At 47.5% G+C, this 12,841-nt stretch overlaps 1 protein-coding gene across 1 annotated transcript in view; it reads left to right on the forward strand.

Moving 5' to 3' along the window:
- Window positions 1-2,109: 2,109 nt before the first annotated feature.
- Window positions 2,110-12,841, forward strand: part of GMPS (guanine monophosphate synthase) — a 52,012-nt gene continuing 41,280 nt past the window's right edge. The window contains exon 1 of the mRNA XM_031957556.1: window positions 2,110-2,255. Coding sequence (XP_031813416.1) covers window positions 2,229-2,255 — 27 coding nt within the window. The 5' untranslated portion in view covers window positions 2,110-2,228. The remainder of the gene's footprint in view (window positions 2,256-12,841) is intronic.

Raw genomic sequence — 12,841 nt, forward strand, 5'->3', positions numbered from 1 at the left:
TTGGGGTGAGTCATAGTGAACAGTCCAGGGTGGCACTTAGGGTGGGAGCCTGAGGGACCAGGAGGATAGTGCTGCTTTCTGAAGCGGTAGAGTCTAGATAGGCAAAACTGAGACTCATCAGCAATAGAAATCCATGGGAGCTGATGATCAAGTGAAGTAATGTAAAGCAAGAAGACCCAGATCAGAACCTTAGAGGATTAAAAACCGTTATTATTTGTAATTTTTTTTTTTTTTTGAGTGAGGCAGTCAGGATTAAGGGACTTGTCCAGGGTCACACTGTTAGTAAATGTCAAATGTCTGAGGTCGAATTTAAACTCAGGTCCTTTTTGACTCCTGAGTCCATCCACAGTGCTACCTAGGTGCCCTTTGTCATTTGTTTTAAAGAGGACCAATGAAATCATTGATGTGATGCAAAACTTAGGTGAATTGGATGGCAGAATTGTACAACATTGTTCATCGTAGTTATGAAAATGGTACTTTCTTCACACTATACATATATAATTTTTATTGATTTTTAAATTAATATTCTGTTTACTTATAGGGAACAGATTAATTTTATACTTTATGTTTGATAAATAGTTCCTTTGTCCTTTTCCTTCTGGGAGTAATTTAATACTAAATAAGTACTAAATGGAACTATATCACTTATTAGAAATATTTTTGTAGTATTCTCAAAGTCTTTTTTTATATTTATAGTTGACAAAAACTTGATCTCTAAATTCCAGTCATCTTATTTCTGCCATTCTTATTCTCATTAAATGATCTTTCCACTTAGGTTATTGTAGGTAGTATTTGTTCCTTAGCTATGTTTAAAAAAAAATCTGACTTTTTTTTGGAGATAGTGGTGGGGCATGTAGTGGTGGTTGCTAGAGGCATTTATCTCTGTGCAGACTCAATTTAATTCAAGATTTCATTCGGGACCTGTTGTTTATATAGCACTCTGTTTGGTGCTTGGGAAGTTAAGAGTTTGAATAAAACTATTCCCATCCTCCAGATGGACACTTCATTGGAGGATTAGGACACAGACACAGATAATTGTTTTTTTAAATAATATATCGGGTCCTTGCACTAAGCCGGGCCTCAAGGCAGGAAGACATGGATTCAAATGTAGCTTCTAACAATTAGCTATGTGACCCTGGGCAAGTCACTTCTCCCTGCTTGCCTTAGTTTCCTCATCTGTCAAATGAGCTGGAGCAGAAAATGACAAACCACTCCAGAACTTTTGCCACGAAAACTCCGAAGGGAATTACCACGCATCAGACCACCACCCTCCCCCCCCCCCGCAACTGTTTTTCCTTGAGAGATGATGTCATATGAGATCGTGCTGGACTTTGGAATAACAGGGAATACCTGTAGAACTGGAAGGAACCTTCTGAGCCATGTTGGTAAATCACTTCATTTTTACAGACAGAGGACCCGAGTCAGGAGGTCTTGGATTCTGTCTCTCATATCAGAGCAACAACTGACTGTGGGATAATCATTTTCACCTGAGTCTCTTATTACCTCAACTCCAAAAGAATAGATATGTGATAATGCATTTAAAGTGCATTATAAATGTTAAATACTATTATTAGAGTTCCAAAACAAGGGGCCACTTCAGCCAGTCAACAAGCTTTTATTATGCCTGTAGAATGCACTGAAAACTATGCTAGGCCAAGGGGATAGAAAGAAAGGCAGCTCCTGTCCTCAGGGAGCTTACATTCTGACGAGAACTTACCTAGAAACAAATGTGCAGACAGGATAAGAGCTTCAATGGAAGGGCTTTCTCAAGGGAGGAAGACAAAGGGGGGGGAGAGGGGGGCGGCCGCGGGGATCATGATCACGAACAACCCACGTAGTCCGAACCATACTCTCCAAATTCCGAGCAGAAGCCCCTCGTTCGCATTAGGCCTTAGAAGAACACGTGCCCGTTCCCAGCAGAGGCTCGAAGCTCCCTGGGCTGGCAAGGATTGGGCAGACCCGAGAAAGTAGCGAGAAAGAGGGAAGGGCTGAGAAGGGAGCTGGCCCCGGGCTGAGCTCGGGCTCCTCCCAGCGGCGGCCCCGGGAGGCGGCGGCTGCGTGCAGGAAGCTCCGCCCCTCCCCCCGCCACCACCTCCCTCGCCCCTCCCCCTCCCTCTTCCTCCAGCCCGCCCCCTCCCGCCAGGGCCCAGAGAGACGCGGACGGAGCGCCGCCGCCCGCCCCTCACATCCTGTGCCGCTCACAGCCTGTGCCGCCCGCGCCCGCACCCATGGCTCTGTGCAACGGAGACTCCAAGGTCAGTCGGCGGAGCCGCCGGCGGTCTGGGCTCGCCGTCCCGGCCGGGGCTTCTCGGGCAGCCGCCCCGGGAGAGTCCCCGGTCGGGGCCTGCCGCACTTCCCGCCGCCGCCGCTTTGTTGGGGCGCGAGTGTGCGCGCGCGCGCGTGTGTGAGACCGTGTGTGTGTGAGTGTGAGTGTGTGCGTGTCTGGACTTGGGGGGGTTCGGGCCCGGGAGCGAGTGGGGCGCGGGGTGGATGGGCGGGGGAGGGGGCAGGGCCGCTGCCGGGCCGCCTCCCCCGTCTGTCCGCTCTTCCCCCCCCGTCTGTCCGCTCTTCCCCGTCCCTTTGTCCGACCGGCCCAGGGCTGGACGGGCCCCGCGGCTCGCCCCGGCCCACGTGCGAGCGCCGCCCCGCCCGGGGCCCCACGTGTCTACCCCGCTCCTGCCCGGGCACGTGGGTGGGGGCTGGGGAGGGGGCCACCTGACTTCCTCGCGGGGTCAGATCCCACCTCCTGCGGGGGTTTCCCTGTTGTTCGCGGGATCTGGGCCCTCCCTCCCCCCCCCCCCCGCTCCCGTGCCCCTACGCTCTCCGTACCCCCGCGCAGCCCGGCTCGTCTTTGGCCCTTCTTCCCTCCTCCTCCCTAGGCCAGAATCTGAACCCGGGGCTGGGAGGTGGTGGTGGGTCCAGCCAGGGTTCTTGGCCGAGAGGATTCTCTCCGCACTTGAACCCGTGCAGAAAGCAGCTGCCGTGCCGGGGCTCTGCCCCAGCCCTGGGGGAGGAAATGTCATCCGTACGCGGAGAGGAGGAGGTGGTAGGGAGTGCGGACTGGGGCTCTGGCACCCTGAAGCCTCGTCCGCCCGCAGCAAAGACTTGGGGTCAGCCCGCCCTTTGCCGCATCCTTGCCCGCGGCGGCTTTGATCTCAGTTTGTTCATCTGTGGTAGGGGCGCGGCGGTGACGGGCGGCCCTTTCTCCCCAAGGTCGTGGCTTGGCCCGGAGATGGGGGGCAGGCCGAACGCTCGGTGTTGCAGAATTGTGGCTGGGGCCCCGCGCGGGCAAGGTGCGAACCCGACTCCGGCCCGGAGGCTTCCCGCCGCTGGGCGGCCGGAGATGGAGGGGGTTCAGCGTATGTTGCGGGGGGAGGAAGGACGGTGGGCTCGGAACCTGCCGGGGCGCCCTCCTCCCCCCGCGGCCGGAATCTTGCGAGTTTAATCTCACTTCTGGAACTCCCTCCGGACCAGGCCTGGAGCTTCTCTCTCTCCTTCCTGTTTCACAGCGTCCGCTTCGCAAAGTTCCTGCTGCCTCGCCCCGCTCTGGGCTTTGGGTCGGAGGGAGGCTGGCGGCTGGTTGCGCACCTGGAGGGTGTGCGGAGGGGGGAGGGGAGCTTCTGCCCTCGGTTGCAGCCAGCCGAGGGTCTGAGAGGGGGGAGGATCGGGGGTCTCCGGTTGGCAGCCGCGGGGCCTTCAGGGGCTCCCATTCAGCCCCTTCCTTTGACCTAGGAGCAAGTCCAGGCCGGGAGGGCTCCCGCGGGTGGTGTCCCTAGGCAGACTTAGCAGCAGGGCTCCCCTTCTGGCCCCCCCGTGGCACTGATGCGCCGGCGCTCGGCCGTTGGGGGCGGCCCGGCCCCAGTCCTGCTGCCCTCCTCGGGGTACGGGAGGCGAGCGCTGGAGTGGCTGTGCCCCGGCGCAATTGTTCCTTTCTCTCCATTTAAGGACCTCTGTTGTCTCCGTGTTAGTGAGGCCCGGCTTTTCTGGGGGGCAGATCACTGGAGCTTATTATTTAGTAAGTCCTGGTGTCAGAGTGGGCCTCAGTGCCCCTCCCCCAGGGAACTGCCATCAGTGACCGGGGCTGCAGAGTTGTGTGCGGTTTGAGTCACTTTTAAAATACCTGTTGTAGAAATTACTCAATAGAAGTTGATGGTGAACTCTTTTGTAAAATGATCCTTTCTTTTTTTAAATTAAGTGTGGCAACTTTATGACAGGTTCTGTAGAGTTCTGCAGGTGTAGGGACCTGGCTGGAAATTTCACTTTGGGGGGTCCATGTCCATGAATTTGATTAAAGCTATAAAGAAAACACTTACTACTTAGTATGTGTCAGGCAGCTGGGGGGCTCAAGTAGTAAGTAACCCTTTCTCCTGGGCAGGCAGAGTCCCCTGGATGGCTGCTGCTAAGCCTGGGACTAGGGTGCTGAACCCGAAGAGGAGTGGGGGCTGGCAAACCTAAAGCTCAGATCAGAGACAGCGGCTCAAGGTCTCCCCACTGATTTGCAGCGTGCTGGCTCTGGGCAAGTGGCCTGTTATTTTCTCTGTGGGTGAGCCAGGGATTCCCAGTCTCCAATGCCACCAAGATGAAATCTTCCTGGTACTATCAGAAATGGTCTCGGCATGCGATTCATCCTCATTTTGCAGATGAGGAAACTGAGTCCCAGTGTGTCTCACCACAGGCGGGACTACCATCTTCAGTTTAATACAGCCATTTAGTGGGGAAGTGGTTGAGGTGTCTGGGGCTAGAAAGAGCGGGGCAAGTCTCTCCTTGGCCCCTGTACTTTCTCCTAATCAATTGCAACTAGTAAATTCTCTTAAGGAGCTGCCATTACTAACATAGTAACATTGCTGTAAGATCTTCACTTTGAATTAAAACAGAGAATAAAATTACTAGTTATTTTCATTAAAATCTCCACTGATAACTGATGTTTTGTTTTGTTTCTAATTTTCACAGAAACTCTTGTTTCAGTAGAAAAATCACTGGGCCAGAGTAGCTTGGGTTTCTTACCTGGATTGGGTAAATGGATAGCTCCGTGTCGGCCTTATTTGACTTCTATTCCAATAGAGACGTCTTACTTTACCTTAGAAGAAAGCTATCATTTAGTCTGTGATGTGAAGATGATTGTAGCTTTTTGGATAAAAGGCTTTGGAAAAGTCCATTTATGAATTGCATGGGTAGTCGAAAGGCCTGGTATGGAACGTGACTATTTTTAAGGGTTCAGGTATTTCTTATAGAGAGCTTCGGTATGAGCGATGGCCTGTAAGACTTGTGAGCTGCAGAATCTCCACACGAAAGGCTTCAAGCTGCCCTTGGAGTTAGGAGGAGGCAGGTTCATGGGAGGCCTGGAGACAAACGGGCCTGGGGATCCTCCCCTCACCACGGGTCCTGTACTATCAGGAGTTGGGAGAGGGGAAAAGCCTGCAAATCATCAAACACAAACTTTAAATGGGGGACTTTAAATGGGACTCTACCGGGACACGAGACATAGACAAACTTATTCTGTAATCAGTTGTATGAGTCCCTCGTTTTTATAGAGGAAGCTGAAATGTGGAGGTTAAGCAGCATTTATGCGGCACCAAGCACTCTTGTTTGAGGTGCTTTTTGTGATCCCTGTTTTATAGTTGGGGAAATTGAAGCAGACTGAATAGTGGCTTGTCCAAAGTCCCGTGGCTAGCAAGTGCATGGGGTTGGATTTGAACTGGGGTCCCAGGACTTGAGCTCTGATCCCTTCGGTGCCCTGAGCACTTATCCCATGGAGGTGGGATTATGCTGGGCTTGCAAGATAGGACTCAAAGACCAAGCTCTCCTGCAGAGAACGGTTTCTTAAATGCAGTGTGTGGTGAAAAAACCCAAGCGGTGTCTGCTCTTGGTTCCTTTTCAGTTGTGTTATGTTGCAGAAACTTAGAAACTTTGAAATTCTCCAGGTAACAGGGTATGTTTGAGGATGAAGACAAGCTTGTTACTTGTTCTCTCTCCCTCTCTCCCTCTGTCTCTGTCATTGGCTGCTTTTTTTTTTTCTGTCTCTCTGTGTGTCTCTTTGTTTCTCTGTCTCTGCCTGTCTCTTTTTCTCTGTTTCTGTCTCTCTCCATCTGTCTCTCTCTCTCTCTCTTAAAAGACTCTAAGTATTGCAAACTTTTTGGAGTCCTACTTAATGAAATACAAAGTAATTCAGAAGAACGATTTGTAAGAAATCACTCTGAAATCTTCCTGCCTCTCTGACAGTGTGTGTAGTAAAGAGTTCCTCAATTCTCCCAAAACTCTGGTGGTGTGAACATGATGAGTGCTTTTAAGGCATGGTGAACTCCTGAGGCTCCCTTTTCCTGCCTTCTACCCAAGAAAAGCTTGGTCAGTTTGCTTCTGATAAACTGGCAAAAGCCCTGGCTCTGAGCTAAGAAAATGGAGGCTCTGATACTTACTTGCCTCGCTTGTGGGAAAGCTGGTTATAAAATCACTTGCTCATCAGTAAAAACAAGCACCCAGAACATTTTATTTTTTCATTTTTATTTATTTATTTATTTTTTGCTGAGGCAATTGGGATTAAGTGACTTGCCCAGGATCACACAGCCAGGAGGAGTTGTGAGCCCAGATTTGAACTCAGGTCCTCCTAACTTCAAGACCAGTGCTCTATCCACTGTACCTAGCTGCCCCAAGAATAGTAATTCTTACACTTCCAACTTATTAACTGTAAGAAAAGAGCTTTGTAAGTAAAACACTCTATAAAAGTGAGCTATTTTTAAGTCAGGAGACATTTATTAAGTGTCTGCTGTGTACCAGACTATCAATACAAAGAAAGGCTGGCCTCATGCTATCTGCTAATTCTCTGTTAAATGAAATACCCTGCTCTTAATTCAAAATGGCAAGCTCATTTTAATAGCCCTAAAAGCAATAAACACTAGTCCCTTACATATGGAACCCTTCGATTGTATTCTGGAGCCCCCTCCAGAACCAGAACCAGCCTCCAGAGCTCACCACACTAAGGTTCCCTTAGCGAAGAAGCCCCTGGGTTGCCGACAATTCTATCTTATGTGCTTCTGGGCGGTTTCATTCATTTGGATGCTTGAATGTATGTTGTGTCCTTGGTTTGTGGGAACAACACAGATTTAAGGTGAGCCCAAAAGAAATTGATTTTCCCGGGAGATGCCCCCAAGAAGCTGAACTTGAGAGAGACAGTTTAACTTGTGGTTTTGTTTTAAAAATCAGGCAAGTGGTGTTGGAATTGCAGGTCCTCTGCCTTGATCTTGTTTCTCCTTAGTGTTTCCAGTTTCAAACTGCACAGTGTTTAAAGTGCTCCATTTCTGTCATCTCTTGGGACGTGAAGTCTCTTCCAAAAGCCATGGAGGATTTTCCCTTTATGCACTTTTGTAGTTTAGAGAAACGAATTCAAAATCTCGGTATTGGAAGGGCAGTAGAGGGCACCCAATCCAGTCCATAGCGGAGTGTCTATTTGCCAATCTCCAGGAAACTCCCCTTCCTTTCTCAGTTAATTTGGTGTCTTAGTTCACAGTCTTTATAGATGGATATTATATTACTCTTTCAAACACCCTCATTTCATAGTGGAGCTCGGTCATTTCCCGGGTCCTCCTCAGCCACACACAACTGTGGTTGTACCCACTCTGGAGCTTTCCTTCTCCTACATACACGTGGACCGCTTCCAAGTTCATGAACTCAGGTTCCCCGGTCTCATCCCAGGAGGCAGGCCGTCTCCCTCTCTGCTTTGTCCATACTCACCCCTCTAGTCCCACTTTCCTGCCTCACGCCTGCGCCAGTTGCACTGCCGCTTGTCCATCTTGGCTTTAGGGTCCTCAGGAGCCCTTCCCTTCTCCCATTGCTAATCTCGGCCTTGGATCGCTCCCACCATCCGCCTGCACTCCTCCACAGGGCCTGGGTCCTCACCATGGCCAGACAGGCCTTGTCCACTCATCCCCGAGGTGTGTCCAGGCAAACTCCCTACGACTTCTTGCTCTCACCCTCTCTCTCCGAGAAGCTTGCTTAGGCTTTGGGGGTTTTGCTTTTGCCAGGGAATTGGGGTAAAGTGACTTGTCCAGAGTCGCACAGTGAGGGCCAAGTGTCTAGGGCTGGATTTGAACTTCCGCCTCTAGGACTGGGCTCTATTTGCTGAGGCACAGTTGGTGAGCCGACCCTGTTCAGAGTCATCTTCCCCTAGATTCCTCCTGCCTCCAAACAACCTCGGGTCTCCTGCGTGAAGTTCGTTTCCCTGGATGGTACGAAGCATTTCTGCTTTTGGTTTGTGGCCGGGAGGTGACTGTTGGTAGTCGCCACCACTTTTTAGTGGAATGTCCTGAACATTCCCTCTCAGGACTTGAATGAAGTAGCCTGAGCCAGCTGAGCTGTTGTAGTCTTTGTTCTTTATTTCTAGTTCACTGAGAACTCCTTCATTTGGGTGAAAGCTGCTGGGTAAGTGAAACGGAGGAAAACGCGTAAGAATTCCTAATAGGGCTTGAATGGAGACTCCCAGGCCCACATGTGCACGTGTGTCTGCATCTCCCTAGTGGGAGACCTTTTCTTCATAGCGGTTGCTGGACTTGGATGTGTTGAAAGAATCCTTAATTTGTTAAAACCTACTTGAAGAAAGCAAACTTCTTTTTTCTTAGAGTACCAGATTAAAATCAGGCAGGTAACCCCTTTAAGTGGCTTTTTTTTTTTCCTTTTTTTGATAAGAATTTCTGACAGTTTTACAATCTTGAAAAGTGACTGACCCTGGGGCAATCCAACATCCTTATTATGTTGACCCTGGTATACTGACAGAAGAGGGTGATTAATAGTTGTGCTGCACCTGAATTGGGGGAAAAACTGCATCGTGTAGCTGCTTTAGTCAGTGCTTAAGGATATAGTAAGCAAATATTTGCTTTTCAGCTTTAATAGAGTATCCATAGGTTATTGCTAGGGTCACAAGTTACTGTTTCATCGAAGCTTATATGATAGTTAAACATGCTCAAAGCCCTTAATCAGGAGACCCCACTGAAAGGGAAGGGAGGAAAGCTTTTGTTAATGATGCAGTCTAGGGCAGTGGTGTCAGACCCCAGTAGAAATGGGCATCGGGAAAACATGTTTAAGGATCACTGCAGACCACAGATGAACTTAGAAAAAATTGTGGTATATAAATGTAATGGAATATTATTGTTCTATAAGAAATGATCAATAGGATGATTTCAGAAAGGTTTGGAGAGACTTACACGAACTGATGCTACGTAAAAACAGCATGTTAATTTTGTCTCCGTTTTATGGTATTTTTCATCATTTTGTTGACTAGTTCCCGGTTACATCCCAGCCTGGATCAGGTTTCCTCTGGTGCCTTGTGGGCCTTTCTGCAGGTTTGACACCTCTGGCCTAGGTGTTCAGTGGTGTGGATGCTATGCAGTAACTAGGCTGTAAAAGAACGGTTTCTGGAGTGTGAAGTGATTCTGAACTCAGTATACAGCAATTAACCAATTTTTTAAAATGAGGCAGCTTAATACATGGGAAAAAGGGTCTTCAAAAAGCCACAAGCTCTATTGAGCTTAATAAAATGATTTTATGACATTATTGGCTTTTCTAGCAAGATTGTCTAACTCGCCAGCATGAAGCATGGTTGTTTATGGAATCCAGTAGTATCACTTGTAAAGGTGGACTCAAAGTTTATGATATTTGTGAAAGCTTGACAGTTTTACTGCTTTAATTTCTAAGGTAATATTTTTTCTTTCCTTCAGGAGAAATTCATAGGTCCCTTTTTTGATTCGAGGCAGTTGGGGTGAAGGACTTGCCCAGTCAGGGTCACACAATTCTTAAGTGTCAAGTGGCTGGAATTCAAGTCTTCCTCCCTTCAGGGTCGTTGCTCTAGCCACTGTACCACCCAGCTCTCCTATAGATCACGTCTAAGCAGAAGTAATGTTTTAAAGTATTTTTAGGAAAATTGGCTTTATTAAGACCTGAGACAGATGGAATCATTTCACAAATTCAACCAATTTGAGACCAAAAATATTTTATTTTATTTATCTGTAAGTATTGTCTTGTTATATTTAATAGTGCACAAATGTATGGTTGAATATAGTAATCAAAATAAAAGTTAACATTTATATAATGTCTATTATGTGCCAAGCATTTTATAATGATGATCTCATTTGATCTTCACAACAACCCCAGGAGATAGGTTCTGCTATTATTCCCATTTTATAGATGAGGAAATTGAGGTGTGAAATGGCTTGCTTACGGCCACACAGCTTGTGTGTGTGTGTCTGAGACAGGATTTGAACTTGGGCTTCTTGACTCTAGGTCCAGAGCTCTGTGCCTCATAGTGCCACCTGGTGGCTTGTATCTTACTTTGCAGGATAATATGCTTATAAATAATTTTAAAGTGAATTTATTTCAATCCTGGCTTTCTGTTGACCAAAACGGTCCATTTTGAAGGAGACTTATCCTTTTAAAGGAAACTTGGTTTTCAGATATAATAGAAATGCTGGACAAGAAATTATTTAAGATCAGATTTGAAGAAACAGCATTAGTTTTCCATAGAAAGGAAGTATTCAGAATGTCATGATTTGAATGCAAAACATTCAACATCTTTTTTACATTTGATACAGTATCTCAGATCTAAAGAACAAAACCCAGCTCCAGCTGCTTACCTGAACGGAACCTGGAGACCGAGTGAGATTAGGCCGAACCTCCTTGCTTAAAAGCTCTACTCTCCTTGGCCTGGATGCTTTCTGGGGGGACGCTCCCCCTATTTCCTACCACTTACTGGAAGCTGGAGTGGGCTGATTTGTGCTAAGGGAGTAAGATAAACACAGAGCAGAAGCCAGAACTCAGAATATTCTGGAGAATGACAAGGTGGGGATGGGGCATCTTAAAATGAGACCTGAGCCCCTGACACTGAAAAGAAGCTCAAAAGGTTCTTTCAGTACTATATGACAATTTTCTGACTTTAATCTAGGAAGACTAAATTTTTACTTGTAATCTGCAATTAATGGTTTCCCCCCATTCAACCTTTTTTTTTTTTTTTTGGAGAAAGATAAGGAACAAAGGCTAAAACTAAAAAGGTTTTCTAATTAATCTTTAGTTAACTTGAAAAATTAATTTAATCAAAATATTCTTTCCCTTGAACATTCTTGTTAATTACTATATTTAGGTTTTTAAATTTTTTATTGGGATATCTTGTTACACCTTGAAAAAAAATTTGCAGATTTTTTTCAAGGTTGCCTTTTTTTCCCTATCTTTTTTTTTTTTTAAAGCTTTTTATTTTCAAAACATGCACATATAATTTTTCAACATAGACTCTTGCATAGCCTTGTGTTTCAGATTTTCACCTTCCCCTCCCCCTCTCCCCTAGAGGGCAAGCAATCTAATATATGTTATACATGTTAAAATAAATGTTAAATCCAAAATGTGTAAACACATTTATTCAATTTTCTTGTTGCAGAAGAAAAATCAGATCAAAAAGGAAAGAAAATGAGTAAGGAAACAAAATGCAAGCAAACAACATCAAAAAGAGTGAGAATGTTATGTTGTGATCCATACTCAGTTCCCTCTCTGGGTGCAGATGGCTCTCTTCATCACTGAACAAGTGGAACTGATTGGGTTCATCTCATTGTTGAAAAGAGCCACATCAGAACTGATCATCATATAATCTTGTTGTTATCTTGTATCTGATTTGATCTTCCCTCTCACCATAGTCACTTTTTATGGTCAGTCTCTTTTTTTGTTGTTGTTTGTTCATTGTCCAGCCTATTTATTGACTTTTAGCTTCATATTCGAGTTGGGCTTGGAGGAGTCACTGTCACAAGCTTCGGGTTCTTTATGTTGCTGTTTTCAGAGCTAGTTCTGGGGATCTGTGAGTTTTCTAGGATTCCGAGGCTGGTGGTGCTCTGGCCTGTGCTCCTGCTTATGAATGACCACACATTTTTTCTGCCTCTTGGCAGCTGCGAGTGCTGGTGCTCCTCCTCCTGGGACTAAACCACTGGCTGGGCATGGGGAGTGCCACAGAGCCCTGTGCCCGGGGCCAGCAAAGGGGCCCCACAAGTGCTGCCTCCTGCCTGAAGACTGGCACCCCAAGGTGCAGCTGGTGTGTCCTGTAGCTTAGGGTGACCGATCTTCCATACTGACTTTCTCGATGGTCCTGGCCAGAAAGTTATTTTACCCGTCCTTTTGTGGGCTCTGTTGCTCTGGAACTCCTTGAGAAGCGTTACTTAAGATTGTTTTCAGGGAAATTGGGGAGAGCTCGGGCACGTCCTGCCTTTTTTCTGCCATCGTGGCTCTGACCTTCCTGTGGATGCTCTTTGAGGAGGGTGTGTGTGAAGGAGTGAGTCATTCTGCAGGAGAGTCTGGCTGTGATGTGCAAAAGAGAGCCCGGAGTTAGTGCAGGAGCCAGGGATGGAGAGATGCAGACAGCAGGCCGGAAGAGTCCTGGGCTGGGCTTGGGGGCCCGGCCTCAACATCCAGCCCGGCTGGTGAGCACGGGGATCTGGACCTTTGTTCTCTGCTGCACAGGAAGCAGCTGGGCCTGGTGATGGCTGCCGGCTCTTCTGGGCCCAGGGAGCTGGTAAAAGTCTGGGGCCTCTGTGTCTGTCAGAGGGCTTGCCAAGGACTAGCTCTCGTCCTTGTTAGAGCTCTCTACCAGTTAGAGTTGGAAGTCGTTCCTCTTGCTTCCCTTGGGAAGAGGGGGCCCCAGGCAGCCCCTCGGAGCGCCTCGAGTGCCTTTGTTAATCTGGAAATTCACATTCGACTCCTGTAATTTCTCTTATGAATACCTTTATCATCTGGAGGAGATTTCTGGGTACGGTCACTTAGTGCTAATGCCATGCGAGGCCATGTGCTGATGTACCTTCTTCTGAGGTAAATTATGTCTGAAAGA

The sequence above is a fragment of the Sarcophilus harrisii genome, chromosome 3 (genome assembly GCF_902635505.1).
Source record: "Sarcophilus harrisii chromosome 3, mSarHar1.11, whole genome shotgun sequence".
Classification (NCBI taxonomy): Eukaryota; Metazoa; Chordata; class Mammalia; order Dasyuromorphia; family Dasyuridae; genus Sarcophilus; species Sarcophilus harrisii.